Below are 16,639 nucleotides of genomic sequence, written 5' to 3'. Positions count from 1 at the left end.
TCAAGCAGTTAAGAGTGACAAATGTGTTGAAGAAGTTCATGTACATGAAGGAGCAGCAACACAAACTGTAACACACACACTTCCTCCAATGACCTGAGAATAGAGGTCGTCGCCATGAGCTCGTTGTCTCAGTGATTTCATGCTGTGTTGCTTTCAATCAGGGCCTATAATGAAAAGTCGCATAACTCTAACGTTAATGGGACCCAAGGACTGTAAAACAGATGAATAGCTTGGTTTTGTAACTCTGAGTTAGGACCTAAAATGCTCCGCTGAGTCTCCATGTGGTATGTTAACAGGTATGTTGGAGCCTAAGGTGACATAATGTTCTCATTTGGGTGCTGATGAAAACTTTCATAAACTCTGGCCTGGAGTGTTGCCTAACAGCTTGTCTATTTAATTATTTACCATTAATTGACACTGCTTGAGGAGCCGCCTAATTACCCAGAGTTAACTACAGATCAGGGCTTTTGCTGCAAACGGGAGTATTTGACACTTTTAGTGGCAAGGTGAAAAAGAACATGAAGGACTAAAAAACTTCTCCTATGAATTAGTTTTGGTGCCTGTGACCATCTGACCAGAAGGGAGCATAAATAATGCAAGCTTGCTTGTGCTGGCAAATATGCTCCCTGATGATAATTGCTTGGCTGAAACGAGTTTGGCTAATGCTGCAACTTTGCACAAAAAGTTGGCAACTTTTCAGGCCACAGCTTCTTTTTTGCCCACTGATGAATCCTATTGTTTATTTCTGACTACAGAGCAGGCCACTGGTTTGAAACCACTCCTAATGATTGTTGTAATCATATTTTTGTTCTGTTAATTTAGGTGTTCAACCCCTTTTCCAAAAAAGGTTGGGGTGTGCTTAAGATCTAAATAAAGCAAAATGTGTTCATTTCTCTTACCCTTTTTGGCGTAAGTATTACTGAAAACAGTACAAAGAAAATATATTTAATGTTTTAACTCATCAACTTCATTGATTTTTATAACCAACTGCTTATTCTGAATTTGGGAAACAAGTTGAGACAGGAGCAACAAAAGACTGGGAAAGTTGTGGAATGCTCCAAAAACACCTGTTCCACAGGTAAAGAGGTTAATTGTAACAGGTGATAGTATCATGGTTCGGGTTGTGTCTAAACTTTCCCTCTCCACTAGAGTCGCCCTGCAGTATAACTGTTGCCGTTGCTGTTGCAAAGACAGTATAACAACATGGCTATTGCTGGCAGCCTGGCTACAAAGCAAAAAACAACAATAAGAATCCTAATTTGAGCCCATTCACAGTGCTATGAAAAGGCAGAGGAAAACACACAATTGTATTGGTAAGTAGGCAGTTTTTTTTTTTTTATTAATGTCATAGAAAGAATGCCGGTTTTGACCAAGTCCCGCTTGTAAGAGGAAACACATCAACTGGGGAGCAGGCTTTGGCACAACACCCGTGCTCTCCATGGAGTGACTGCCTGTCTGTTCAGCCTTTTTTTATTTTTAGTCACTCTTTGTCTCCTCTTTTGCAGTGTAGCGTTTCCACAGTTATTCAGTTGGTCCAGCATTAATATCTCTTCTTGTTTTGGTTACACAATGGCTTGTGCTGTAATTGAACCTTCATTATGCAAAAATGACAAAAAGTCAGTCTGATGGCAGTTCAAAGAGCAGAGACTTCTAGGGAACCAATCTATGCCCAGATGGTGTCATTAGCTGTGTTTCCATAAAGCATTTTGATGTGCATGTAGAATATTGCATCAGAAAATTTATGGACAAGGCAAAATTAAAAAAAACTTTGTTTGATAAGTTTGTATGATTGCTTGAGGTGCTTTTTGCCTTTTGCAAATCAGATTCAACTCGTAAAATGTTAGATGGAAACAGATTTGCCGGATAAAAGTTGACGTAGCGAACATTCAACTCACATGACTGATCAGCTGTCTTCGTCGTCTCCGGATGCAACATGGCCGATGCTAACTGACATGCAAGAACAATTACAACTCGCCCTATTGAAAGTAATTCCTGAGGACCTCTCTCCATTTTGTCTCCTGGTTTGTTTACCTCTAGTCTTCATTTACTTCCACATCCATGCATGACATAGCCACGTAGCCTACACCGCGTCATCCTGTCATCCTTTGACGAAATTAGGCTTTACGTAAGCCGAGTTCAATTAACTCAAAACAGTTTATGGAAACGCACCTGATTCGCATTTGGAGTTCTTTGTTTTTTTGCAAACTTTTAAAAGTTTGCTTAAAATTCGCTTGACATTTTATTGAAACATAGCTAGTCTCTTTCGGTCATTACACTGTGTAATCAGTATTTACTTCAGAATGATACGGTAAGCTAAAATGGTGTCTATTGCAAGTTTAAAAGGGAAGCTCAAACCCTGCTTCCTTTCGCAGCTTTTCCAGTAATTCTACAGTTTTTGACATGTCCAAAATGAATGTCAATGATCCCTCTGCCCCTTTACACCTGCTACAAAGATGCAACATGTCAGGAAAAATCTTATGCAATCTGGCTTTAGAGTTGTATAACCATTGTATTGTTTTGACCCATATCAGATTATGTCTGGAGTTTATTGAACATTTATGCAAACTTTTGAGACATTCCTCCCACAACTCGTCATCTATCTCCACCTCCCAGATCAAGTTCCCACATCTGTTTAAGTGCAGTTGTATTGGCAACCATGTGTCTTCGTACCATGAAATAAAAATTAGAAACTGCCCCCTTATCCTGTGGATCAGATTTGTTGTTAGTGTCAAGTGAATTACGCGGACATATTACCTCCAAGTTAGAAACACTTTTCCTTACATAATCTCGGATTTGCATGTATCTGTAGAAATTAGAGGCTGGGATATTATATGTGCATTGGAGTTGCTCAAACGACGTGATGTGGTCATTTATGTACGAAGCACCTAGGTCTCTGATGGCCTGGAGCTTCCATTCTGTGAAGACGCAGTCATATTAAGCCCGGGAGGAAAGCATGGTTTTCACACATTGGGCTTGCGGTGCTTTTATGTATGATTTTATTGTTTACAGTTTTTGAGAGTATTCCTAATTACAAAACGATTTTCCTGCAGGGAATAAACCAAGCAGGGCAATCACTTGATGATATAATGTTTTAGTGGGCAGCCCAGTTGTAAGATTTAAAGTGTGGCAGGCCAAAACCTCCTTCATTTTTTGATTTGATGAGATGTTTTTTCATTATTCTTACAGTTTTGTAGCTCCATAGAAAGGGCAAAATGATCAAGTCTAGTTGCTTAAAGTAAGAAAGAGGAATGCATCATGGAATTGCTTGAAAAATATAAAGAAATCTTGGAAGAACTACCATTTTGATAGCATTGATTTTTCCAGCCATAAAGATAGGAAGGGTTTCCAAAACTCCATATTTTTCTTAAGTTGATCTATGTTTTTCTGCCAATTCACCAGTAGATATTAAAAGATCATAATTCCATGATATGTGAAGCTGTTGCAGGCTATTTTGGTTTGCAGATATTGCTCATTGCTATTTGGGTGGTTGGGCATCATCTCACTTTTTTGCCAGTTGATTGAAAATCCTGAAAATGAACAAATGGTTAATTCATGTTAGCAGTGGGGGTATTGATGTCTGGGGGTTCGTTAAATATACAAATATATCGTTCGCACAAAGTGAGAGGTGTTGGCTGATCGACATAAAAATGTTAATAATACCTTAGTTGCCTGGAGTGATTATTGTAATTTCATTGATAAACCAAGTGAAAAACATTAACAGTGGATATTTTCCTTTAGGGAGACAAGGTTGAATCTTGAAACTACAAAAAGCAGTCATTTCCCTGAATGGATGACACATGGAAGAAAAACAATCATAAAAGATATTTCAACATAAAATGCCATATTGAAGAAAAATATTTTGCTGGGCACAAAACAACACATGGAGCCAGTCCAAGTCCTCCCTCTTTCCTCGTCCACTACTCTCCTGCTTCCCTCAGCAAGGCCAGCCGGTGGGAAGTAATAAATAAAAACAGAATAAAATGATTATGATACACCATCGTTGCCAACTTGATGCAGAGCCCAAGGTTTCAAGCCAAAGAGCAGCGTAATAAACATCACCCTGCACTCTCTCTCTGCCCTCATCATGCAGCGTCGTCCTCCCACTGCTGCCTCGATCAGAAACACAATTACACCTCTGCATCCGATTGGAAATCACAATAAACTGCAGTTGTGACGCTGCTGCGCCAGACAGCCGTGCTCACACACCTCCAGACAGGCCAGAGAGCTTTTCTCTGGTTGTAAACAGATTGCTGGAGGTGGGTTTCCACAGGCAAGAGAGCAGCAGATGGAGCTGTATTAAATATCTAACACTATGAGGCCCAAGACACACAAACACATCCACTGTATGAATGGCGTAGAACTGTTGGAGCTCAGCTGCCAACATGCTGATGACAGCTTTAAAATAGAAGGCGCTGGAGCTATTTCTATACTCATGCCATACATTACACAGACTTGGTGTTAACTTGATTTTACTGGTGGTTGATAAAGGCATGAGTATATCAAAGTGAAAAAAGTGTTTCATTTCAAGCTTTAAGGAATGTAAATAGGAGAACCTCAAAGACACGAAACCAAACTTATGTAAACTTTGGACATCCACTCTTACACCCAGAGGTCAGCCTGATCTGGACGGACTGAACAGATATTTGCTGTCCTGCCAGATGTCAAAGCCTTCACCTGACTGACTTTGGATTTTGTTGCACAGATATATAGTTTTTTATGGCGGTCCTTTTCTGGATCTTTTTTCCTTTATCTTTTACCCTGACCCCAATTCTAATATCAATAAATTACCTTTATGCCCCAAATCATTTAACCTGTGTTGTTACAATATACGGTTAGTGCCTAAACCTGTGGGCCACCAGGGCGCCGCCATTCTTTATTATTATGCCCTTCTTTCATGACATTGAATGTAAGATGTGCTGCAATAAAGTAAGCCTCAAAATACTGACATGACACTTTAAAAAGCTGTAAATTCCAGTCAAGTCAAGTGCCTGCAACCCAATTATTTTGATGCCTCGTCTAAAATATCCAGTTTTGTTGCCACAAACATGACTGGAAAATGTCCCAACGTCTCATTAAAAGTATCAAAGTGATAAAAAAATATATTAAAGTGTTAATGAACAATGGTCTCTTGTTAAATATATTTAGTGGTATCATTCATGATAGTAAATTACTATTTCTTTGTGCGATGGGGAATTGTGATGAGAATTTTCCATCATCATTATTCCATTAATTGAGAAAATAATCGGCATATTAATTCAAAAATGAAAACATGGAAAGAAAAGTATTGTGAGCTAAGATCCAGTATGGGATCTTTCAGTGACAAGAATTACACATTATACGTATGGTCAAAGTCAAAGAACAGAAACCATCCGGGGCAAACAATATGAAAGCTTAGTGCAAGAAGCCAAACTTGTTATTGCCAAATGTCCAATATCTCATTTGCATTACCTTGCTCTCTGAGTGGTTCTGGTCAGCTGTCTTGGCAGTGGCGTCCAGATCAGTCACTCCTCTGTTGAGGTTTGACTCCTCTGCTGCCGGCACCTGGCTCACCTCCTCCGCATCTATATCCGTCTCCTCGGTGACAGACGCCGTCTTCTCAGCGCCCATTAGCTCTCGAGCTGAGCCGAGGAAAGTACACACACATACAGGTGGATAAGCACGCACGCCTGCACACACACATGTGGGCATGAGCATGTACACAGGCACACATGGGCGGACACACATGAAAACATTCAGTTAAGACACGTTATACACAAAAGCATAGTATACTGTGAGTATGATTATGTAATCAAAGAGTGTAAAGTAAATTGATGTTCAAGCTGTTCAGTGGTACAACTTCATAATACAATGCAATTTTTAAATATAACACAATGCAGAGGGTTCTCTACTGTTTCAGGGGTGTTTCCTTTTTGTGTGTGGAGCTTTTTATTAAACTGTGTTCTCATTATTGTTCATACATTATTAATGGGACAAATCGTACCAATCTGGACACAGAGCATGTTTTCTCTGAAGCGGATATCATTAACAAATGAAGAGCAACACTTTTAGCCGTGCATGACACAAAATCAATCCAGACTGCAACCAAACAGTTTATTAGAAGCACTTTAACTCCTTTCATCTGCCTCTCTCAATTCTTTGAATCAAACTGTGACATTGGAAATGGGTTCTACTTGACTTCATTGAGACATGTTTTCACTTTTATTTGGTCAAGATTGATTTTTGACTAAATTAGATGTCTCTGAAAAATATTTGGCAGAGAAAACCATCCAATTAAGTTCAGTAAAACACGGTCAAAAGCTGCTACACTTTGTTCCAGAGCAAGACAGTGAAACACTTGAATAAGAGCGTAGACTCCAAGACCTCACACATTACAGTAAGTCAGTTATCCTACATTTCCTACAAAATACACTGAACAAAAATATAAACGCAACACTTTTGTTTTTGCTCCCATTTTTCATGAGCTGAACTCAAAGATCTAAAACATTTTCTATATACACAAAAGACCATTTCCCTCAAATACTGTTCACAAATCTGTCTAAATCTGTGTTAGTGAGCACTTCTCCTTTGCCGAGAGAATCCATCCCACCTCACAGGTGTGGCATATGAAGATGCTGATTAGACAGCATGATTATTGCACAGGTGTGCTTTAGGCTGGCCACAATAAAAGGCCACTCTAAAATGTTCAGTTTTATCACACAGCACAATGCCACAGATGTTGCAAGTTTTGAGGGAGCGTGCAATTGGCATGCTGACTGCAGGAATGTCCACCAGAGCTGTTGCCCGTGAATTGAATGTTCATTTCTCTACCATAAGCCGTCTCCAAAGACGTTTCAGACAATTTGGCAGTACATCCAACCGGCCTCACAACCGCAGACCACGTGTAACCACACCAGCCCAGGACCTCCACATCCAGCATGTTCACCTCCAAGATCGTCTGAGACCAGCCACCCGGACAGCTGCTGCAACAATCCGTTTGCATAACCAAAGAATTTCTGCACAAACTGTCAGAAACCGTCTCAGGTAAGCTCATCTGCATGCTTGTCATCCTCATTGGGGTCTTGACCTGACTGCAGTTTGTCATCGTAACCAATTTGAGTGGGCAAATGCTTGCATTCGATGGCGTCTGGCACGTTGGAGAGGTGTTCTCTTCACGGATGAATCCCTGTTTTCACTGTTCAGGGCAGATGGCAGACTGTGTGCGGCGTCGTGTGGGTGAGCGGTTTGCTGATGTCAACGTTGTGGATCGAGTGGCCCATGGTGGCGGTGGGGTTATGGTATGGGCAGGTGTATGTTATGGACAACGAACACAAGTGCATTTTATTGATGGCATTTTGAATGCACAGAGATACCATGACGAGATCCTGAGGCCCATTGTTGTGCCATTCATCCACGACTCGAATATTTGAGGGAAATGGTCTTTTGTGTACATAGAAAATGTTTTAGATCTTTGAGTTCAGCTCATGAAAAATGGGAGCAAAAACAAAAGTGTTGCATTTATATTTTTGTTCAGTGTATTTAGCACAAAAAAGTCTAACTTCTAGCAAGAGGTTGATTTAACTAAACGGGTTGTGCAAACCTTCTCAGGGTGATATGGTTGTCTTTTTTGGCCTTCGGCATTCTGAATTTTGTTGAATATTTTACTATTTAAAGCACATTTGACTTTCCTCACCAGGCAAATCACCAGAACACAACTCTAACACTGTTTGTCACAGCTGTTGTATTTCTTCCCCTGAAGCCTGAAGTCGTTGGCTGTGCATCTTAACCCCCTGCAGATTCAAAATGTGTAACAGGGGAAATGTAGGTGTCAGTGTTCTAGTTAATAATTTACATGCATGTGACTTGTTTTCTTGTTCGACCACAGTTTTTGACAACCTCCCACTGGATTGAATTGCATTTGCTTCCAGGCAATGTGACTAAACTAAAAATATACGGCTGCACTTGGAGCTACTGAGACCGTGCTGACTTAAGTGACGGAGTCATTTCTACCCAGAATAGATGGAAGTTAATGATATTTACTGAAGGCTGCCTCTCAAACTGCCTCTTACAGATAGTTTCATTTAAAAAGCAATCATTTTAAAAACATGAAAACTAATCAAATGAAGAAAGAATCACTGTGGGAATGATTACTCACTCTTATTTGCTAACTCAAATGCACTCGTTTATGAAACATCGACATCATAAAATACTGAGCCCTCAACAACATATTGGTAAAGCAAGGTTGAAAGCTTCCCTTCTCTTCACGGAACAAAACACTCTTCACTGAACAGTTTGCATGTTTAGTAGTGCCAATTTTAGGTGAAAACATAAAAAGTAAAAGTTTGAAATTTGGGGGAATAGGCTTATTTGATTTATTGCTGAGACTTAGAAGATAGGCTAAATATCCCTCTCATGTCTGTACAATAACAACAGAACTGTAGTCAGAATGTGGTTAGCTTAGCTTAGCATACAGACTGGAGGCAGGGGGAAACAGCTAGCCTATCTTCAAAGATATGTAAAGAAATATATAGAGAATGATTTGTGGTTTTAATGTGTATCCATCTGCCCAGCACCTCTGTGCAGCAAACATGTCAAACTATTCCTTAAATCTCAAACATGAATAAAAGAAGCAATAAACTTGTATTGTATATGCAAGTATTCTACTATTTGGTTTTACAAAATGTTCTGCTGTCAAAAAGATTTAAAAAAAAATGATTTTCCCATGTTTTTCTATAAAAAGGTAACAGGTTGCTAGAGACCTGAGGTGTGTAAGAAAGCATGGCCGTCTGAAGTACTGTTGACCATGCATTAAGGGTATAAATAACAGCTTTTCAAATGAATTTTGGATCTCAGGGCTTCCAGAGACTTGGATAATGCTGGATGAGCTGTATTGAGCCGTTTTATTTTTGAGTTTTGAGTTTTAAAACAAGTCCCCAGTAAGTGCTGCAATGCTGTTTTGCTGTGAAGCTCCAGAAATGGTTTGTGGACCACGAAAATTCACCCAACTTTACATTGGCATGGGGGTGAATAGATAATGACTAACTGTTCATTTTTGGGTGAACTTATCCTTTAACCAAGTGAAACCACATTGAAAAGTGAAAATATTTTACCTTTGAGCAACATATCTCCTTTTGAAAGAAAACTAAGTCTAAAAATGAATGAGTAAATAATTAAGTCAAAACAGTTTGGTCATTTACCCCATATGGCCTTTAAGCTTCACCATAGATTCAGTGATCATTGAATCTCTATGTCACTGCTATGTCTTATGTGAATGTGAGCTTCAGTGATAATACTATTGTATGTTTGGCATTACTCTCCATTAAAGTGTAACAAGCAATGTTCTCAATGTTCATGTTCATGTGTAGAGACCCTGGTGATACTACGAGCAAAGTTTCATGTTGTGTCGAGTCTTCTTAGTGTTTTAAAAATAGCGATTTTGATGCTACTGTAATGTTGCCCCTAGCATGCAACTGAAAATGTTTTTGACCCGAAAACTAAACTACGGTAAATCTTAAAAGTGACTTTTCCGTCGTAATTATTCTTTTACACAAAGGTTTGACTCGGGTACATTCACAAAAAAAGGCTAGGTTGTATTTTGGTGAGAGTTACACTTTAAGTAGGCTTTATTCATTCTAGTGATGTCAGCCATGTTTCTACAGTTATTTGTTTGTTAATAAGATTATATTGTTCATTCTATGTGGCATTATTTTGTACAATTGTTCAAAAATGTTGCATCCACAGTCTTCTGAGAAAACTTGAAAAAACTCCGCTGTTTCTCCTTTTCTTCGGACCCCCTGCTGCTCAACCCAGTTCTCCATCCTCCCTGCTCCTCTCTAATTCTCGTCTGCGTTTCATCTTTTCTTGCTCCTCTCATCCTCCACCAACCCAAATGCCTTTTCCCTTTAATATCCATCTCTTCTTCTCCCTCCTCCCCTGCACTATCCATGCATTCTTCCAGCTTTCTGTTTCTCTAATCTGCCATCTCCCACTCTTCTATCCCTATCCTTTTATTTCCATGATAATTAGTTCTCCAGATAAGCTCATTGGCTGCGCGTGACGGCTCTTGTGTTGCTTAACACACCATGACAGCGATTGTGTGAGGGTGTGCGTACAGGCCTGAGTTTGTATGCATGTGGGGTCCTTTCACTCTGTGTGAATGTACAGTTATAGAGCGTGGGTGATCTCTGGGCTCATCAGCATGTGAAAGAGAGCTCGTCTCTGGAGGGCTGAAGGAGGATGTGGCGATAACGCACCCCAGCCTGGTGGGGAGGGTGACCAGGCCTGGCTGCTGTAATGACTGGAACGATGCTGTGAAAGGGCTCAGATCAGGGACTCTTCCAACTGCTGAATCCCCATGTCTGTCCTCTCAGACCCCACTCAGAGCCACGTGTCCCTGGGCTGCAGTGAAGCCCATCCTGTCCAGGCACGAGGCCACAGATAAAAGTAGCTCAGCCCACCAGTGTAGTTGTGCGGTGCCTTCTTTCTTTGGGTTGACTCATCCGTGACATTCACTCCAGCATCGGCCTCTCCTGCTTGCCAACTTGGGCACAATGCAGGCGGGAATGTGTATATGTGTGTGTGGGGTGCGTGTGCAGTACAATCTGTTTGTGCTATCTGAAGACATATGACTGTGTTAGAAGTGTGTAGGTGTTTGTGTACACTGGGAAAATGTGCTGCCAAGATTTCAGATCTTGCATTATTTTTGGACTTTATATCCAATTTCCACCATGGCCTTGATGATACAGTTTGATATTTTTTATTCCATGACCTAAAAAACATTCTATCCTAGTTTGTTTATCTAAAGGGTAGCTCCGAAAATATAGGACTAGCTGCTGTTAGCAAGATAGCTCAGTTAGTGGTCAGCTACAGTACGTGGCCCAATTAGGTGGCTGAGGTATGCCTGGACCAACACCTCGGATCCCGGGGGGAGTCACCACTGCCAATTGGGCTCAGTTGCCTCTGAATGAACACTGCTGGACACACAACTGGGACTGAACCCGGCCTCTGAGACCAAGTCAGTTTGAAGACTGGGAATATAGTACAGAGGTGATTTTCAGCAGCTCTTATCAGGATTATGACTTGGGGGAAGAGAGAAAACATGAGTGTGCATGTAGAGTCAGAATATTTTCACATCTTACTCTGCAAACAGGATTTATTTCAGCCAAACCAGAGGTGATTGTGTACAAACCAAGACTGTTTTGGTGAGTTTTATTTTGTTTATGTCGAGTTTGAATGTTCGACAATGAGTTAATAAGGCAAATGTTTTTTTCGATTTTCCTTTCATGACATTCTGTGAGTTTGTTTCGTTTAGTTATTAGACTAATTAGAGAACTTGCCGCTCTCATATAACTCAGGCAGTCTCGGGCTAGCTGGTTAGCATGCCTACTTCAGTAGACATCTCTGCAACACAGAACATAGACATCTTTGATATAATGTCAACACTGTCGTTTCTTCACCTTCTGATGATGATGTCAGTTCATTTTTTTTTAAATGTTGTGGAAGTTGCAATAGTTATATGTTAATTTTTTTAATGAAAAATAATGTGAAAGAGAATTCCAATACAGTGTCAGCACTGAGTTAACCAATGCTTTGTCATGTATTAGTATTATCATTATTTAAAAATTGCATTGATAATGCAGGTGTTTTTTAACAAAACATTGTGAAAAGACCTTACACTGCCAATGGTAGGAGGCTGGCAATGAGCATGTTAGCAGATTAGCACAAGCTTGACTACACCTGTCAGCCATGTGACCCTTCTTGTCTCCTCTCAGACACTTTACTTTAGACAACATTTCTACAGCCGCACCCAGATAAATCCTCCGCCTCTTCCATCAGCACACTCGCTGCTACGGCACACTGAACCCTGAAACATCAACTCTACGTCAACTCCACCCACACGTCTGCCCATCTGTGCATGTTCTCTACTGTTGTCCTTGCCCAAAATACCACTTATTTTCAGTTGGGTTTACTTCTGATGAATCACCTGTTGTGTTTCGTGTAAGAAAGATGCTGACAACACAACATTTCTCACGCCTCTCCTGTCTGACATGCCTTTCAGTGTTCAGTGATACTCAAGGATTACCAGAACAACTTTGGATAAAGGTATAACAACAGATGAAGAATAAAAAATAACTCTCCTAAGAGGGACTTAGTAGGTACTTTTTATTCTTTTCATTTGTCACCTGCTTTACTTCATGAACCTTCAAGGAGCTTCTACAAGGCTGCAACAGATACGCAATTGTGATTAAACTGCAGCACTCTGACATGAAACATCACCCTGCTCTCTGTAGCTCTACTGACTCATGTTCTGTCACAAAGAAGGGAGCCAACAGTGAGCACAGATCACTGCAGACAAATACCAAGCGTTTAAACAACTCAGGAGCAGCAGTGCTGAACATTTACCCAAAATGCTTGCCGCTAAGAATGGGATGCTTAGTTTTATAGCAGGAGCATGCTGTGTGTGTTTGTGTACCTGCGACGGAGGATTCGTTGCCGTTTTTCTCATTGTGGCAGTCCTCCTGTCCATCTGCGTTCTGCTGTGTGTGCTGCAGACTCAGTTTGTGACACACTTCGAACGCCTGGCCGACCGTCCGAACAATACGCATGGCCTGACTCTGTGGGTGGGGAGGGAAAGAGAAAGAAAGCAATGTTATTCTCAAAACACAATTTGTATCACTTTTGTGTTGGCAGTTGGTTCAAAGCACTCATTCCTCGACCGTGTTTTAAACCAAATTTCAAACATTTTATTCAATAAATTTTTAGTTTCTGTCGGTGGCGCTCTTTTCTTTCATTATCCTGCAACTCAGTTTCTGGGTATTCAAAACAAACCAGAAAGGTAAAATCATATCTCTTGTGCTGGGGGATATTTCCATGAAATATTGTCCAGATGTACTGAGCCGTGTCCCACAAGTTTCAGGTGCAGACTAGATACAGATTAGCCCTGGAGACATGTGAATTGTGTATCAAAAAGGCACGATAGGTCGGAAATGTGATTTAAAATTATTAATATAGGTCACAGAGTTGGTTACTAATTCAGTCTCACATGGGCCAACAGTATCACCTGATGATATTACACAATAAATCTCTCATAGAGGAGTTTGTCTGTGTTCACTGTCCAAACTCACAACGCAATTTCTATCTTTGCCTGGGTTCTTCCTTTGTCCTCAGGTGCAGAGATGCGGATGTGTCTGCTTATCTCCCCTTGTACTCTTTCCGCCCTGCTCTGAAAAGGCAGGTCAAGTGAAACCATCTTTAGGTGACTTCTGTCAGCTATCAGCTCTCTCTTTTCTGACTTGTCACAGTAGAGAGGTGCAGAGGCAAAAAAAGATTTCATTTTAAAGCACTGAGGCCTAGCCCCCAAACACCACTCTTCCTCAGCTGAATGATCAGAACAGATGCAGCGTGGCCTAAAAGCCACAACAGAATCAAGACCCTGCCAAAGGGCAAGATCCTCTCTTGTCCCTGTTATCAACTCTGGACCAGTCTGAAGTCCATTCCCACAAAAGCTGCTATCCGCCCAGCAGTTAATTTCAGTTCAAATTATTACACAACAATTATTTTCACGTTTCTATTAGCAGAAGTTGTGGGTGGTAGCAACAGAACAAGTCTACCCTGTTCCCTTTTTTGTGACCCTCTGTTGAGGAACCTGGCACACTGACCAAGGACTTAAAGGCAGAGCTAGAAACACTGCAGTCCACTGATTTGTCAAGAGTTGTCACTTTTTGCATGACAATAGACTCAACTGACAAACCTTTTTGTTTTTTCACAGCATGTTTCTACAACTACAGCAAAATAATTACAGTACGTCAACGTTGTGTTTCTGGAGTTCCTTTAACTCTTTACTGTTGGAATCAGAGGTGTCAAAAGTATACACATTCTTTACTCAAGTACAAGTACAGATACTTGTGAAAAAAGACTCAAAGTAGAAGTATTGATTCAACTTCTTTATTCAAGTAAAAGTAATAAAGTACAGGCTCTGAAATGTACTCAAACTATACAAATAACGACATTTCTACCGGCCATTTCTGGTCAAAGCTAACTGAAGCTCATGTCATATTAATATAATTCAAAGACTATTAAACTTAAAGGTAGAATCAGTGAGATTTGTCCTAGCTGTTCCTAAACGCACCACAAAGACAGTTTCCCGGGACGTCAAATAGCCACATTTTCCAAGTAGCAACAAAGAGAAAAAAAAGAAAATCCAGGCAGAGGGCAGTGGGGTCTTTACAGGTATGAGACACTAACACTGCCTATTCCTGTTGGTTTTGGCCTTGTTATGTCTTTTACAATGTTTGGTCACGCTACGTCTGCCGCGCGTGATCTGACTGTTTTGTGATGTTGGGAAGGCGGCATGGAATGACGCAAAATAAAAGTAATCTGTCATTCCCCTCAAATGCATTAAAACTAACTTTTAAAAATGTAAGGAGGAGAAAGTACAAGTTTTGGTTCAAATCTAGGAAGGAAAAGTCAAAAGTTATACAAAATAAATACTAAAGTAGATTACAGATAATTTAAAAATCAGTACAGTAACTTAGTATTTGTACTTTTTTCCTTGCCAGCTCTGGTTGAAATGTAGTTGTAATCAAGCAACCAAAGAAGCACTAACATTGGTAGCTGTGTTCAAACAAGCAATATAAGTTCATACACACAGGTATAAAGACAAATTGCAACTTAACCCATCTCTGGCTCTAAACATTTGTCTTCTCTGTGTTGATATCCTGAAACAGTTTAAGTCGGTTGCTCTACCAGCATTAGGAAAATATGAGATAGATTACTGTCACTTGAAGAGAAAATTGCTTTGAGAGAGACTGCTTTTACAAGAGCAGCGAGAGAGAACAGCAAAAACGGCTTCTGCTGACAGAAAAAGCCATCAAGAGATCAAACTGCGGGATATACAATATTAAAAAACACAGAAGAGTGTTGAATGGTGGTAAAAGTGGTGGTTAACCTTTATTTTGCACTTAAGGCAATGGGATCAGTGAGAGATCCCCACATGCAGATACACTGTTCATACCCCTGCAGGTATCTCTATTTTGTAGCAAACCTTCTATACTTTACTCTTGTCTCTCTCTATTTTCTTCCTTCTCAGTTCAGTTTTCTCCTACACATTCATCAATCACTTCCCTGCCTCCTCCTCCTCCTCTGTGGACCCTCTATTTATGTCTTTTCACCCCATGCTGGTCCTCAGCCTGACAGCAAACATGTGTTCTGAAGATGTTTCCAGAGGCAGCTATACAGGGCAATGAGAGCAGATGCTGGTGTTGTTGAACACAGTGAACCGAAGGCTCAAGCTCCCCTGACTCATACAGAGACTGATTGGAAAACGCACAATCAAGTACAATGGATGCTTTGCAGAGAGTCTCTTTTCCTTGTTTCGTTAAGTGTACCTTATTCTCTTTCTCAGTTTGTCTGTTGTTTAACCTCAAAGCAGATAACGTGGATCAAAGAAATACACGATTGATAGTTTCTTTACCTGGAAAAACACCTGTCAGTGGTTGATGAAAAAACTTAAGGTGATTCAAGATTCAGAGGTCAAATTCACCCTGAGAATATCACTGAAAAATACTAAATCAATACACTACACAGCGGAAAGTTTTAAAATATGGATTCAATAAATATTGTAACACTGAACAGTAGTATGCAGGGTTAGGGGTGTAGTAATGGAGTTTTTTTCCCCTTCTTTTTTAGCATTTTGGGTCCAAGGCCTCACCAGTCTTTAATCTTTGCTACAGTAGGGAGTCTGTGAATCTAAGGACACTACATAGGTCAGGCATATGTTCAGTTTTTGGACCATATCAACTGTACAGTCAAGTGCTAGTGTGAGAATATATTTATAATATCGAGATCTTAAAAAATCAATCCTAAGAACACCTTGAAACCAGTGCACCGACTTAAGCACAGCAGTGATGTAAGCTCAGTGTTTTGTTCCAGTTAAATCTGCCAGCAGCTTTCTGTATGTTTTATATACTTCTTGAGGAGACTAGAGAGCAATGTATTATTTAGGCCAAATTGTAATAAAAGCACACAGAAGCTGTTTTCTGGGACACAGAGAGCTTTGACCTTTGCAATGGCCTGCAAATTACAGAGGAACACTTTGGATCTGAGACAGTGATTAAAAACCCACATTTCTTACCTGTGATAAAATCTGTGAGCTCTTGTGCTTGATCTTGAGCACAGTTTCTCTCTTTGCTCTCTTGGACCAATAGAACATCATTTTTGTTCTGTTTGAACTGAATCAGGACGACTTTCTGGCAAAGCAGTTAAGCCATAATCATAAGGGGCAACTGCCTTCACGAGATATACAACAATGATAATTTGTTTAAACACTTAAAAAGACTAATGTTTACACTCTCCCCATACTTTTGACTTCTAGTTGCCATAAATACTGTCCTCTTTTAGTACTAAAAGAGAAAATAGCCAGCCTGGCCACAGCTTATTACTAGGCTTGGGCGATGTCCCAAATTTTATATCATGATATTGTCCTGCCCAATACTGTGATAGACAATTAAATTGTTGCTCTTCCCAATCTTGCTAACTTTCCAAATATTGATGCGTGTTGCCTCCACTGCCAGACAGCTCTGCATGAATTTTATTTTCAAAGTTAAAGTCCGAAGACACCATAACAACTATTCGATCTCTTATATCGTGAAATGTATTGCATATG

General features: G+C 40.2%; 1 protein-coding gene across 2 annotated transcripts in view; it reads right to left on the bottom strand.

The window, feature by feature from the left end:
- Positions 1–16,639, bottom strand: part of LOC311258878 (carboxyl-terminal PDZ ligand of neuronal nitric oxide synthase protein-like) — a 218,275-nt gene that overhangs the window by 66,429 nt on the left and 135,207 nt on the right. The window contains exons 6-7 of one of the 2 annotated variants that reach the window (XM_084355548.1): positions 12,449–12,590; positions 5,449–5,666 (exon numbers count right to left, since the gene is read on the bottom strand). In XM_084355548.1, the coding sequence (XP_084211674.1) occupies positions 5,449–5,666; positions 12,449–12,590 (360 nt within the window). The remainder of the gene's footprint in view (positions 1–5,448; positions 5,667–12,448; positions 12,591–16,639) is intronic. The other variant, XM_084355549.1, reaches the window with a different exon arrangement.

This window comes from Pagrus pagrus (genome assembly GCF_965226575.1).
Source record: "Pagrus pagrus genome assembly, chromosome: 6".
In the NCBI taxonomy this organism is placed as follows: Eukaryota; Metazoa; Chordata; class Actinopteri; order Spariformes; family Sparidae; genus Pagrus; species Pagrus pagrus.
This window is presented reverse-complemented; position numbering and strand designations above follow the sequence as displayed.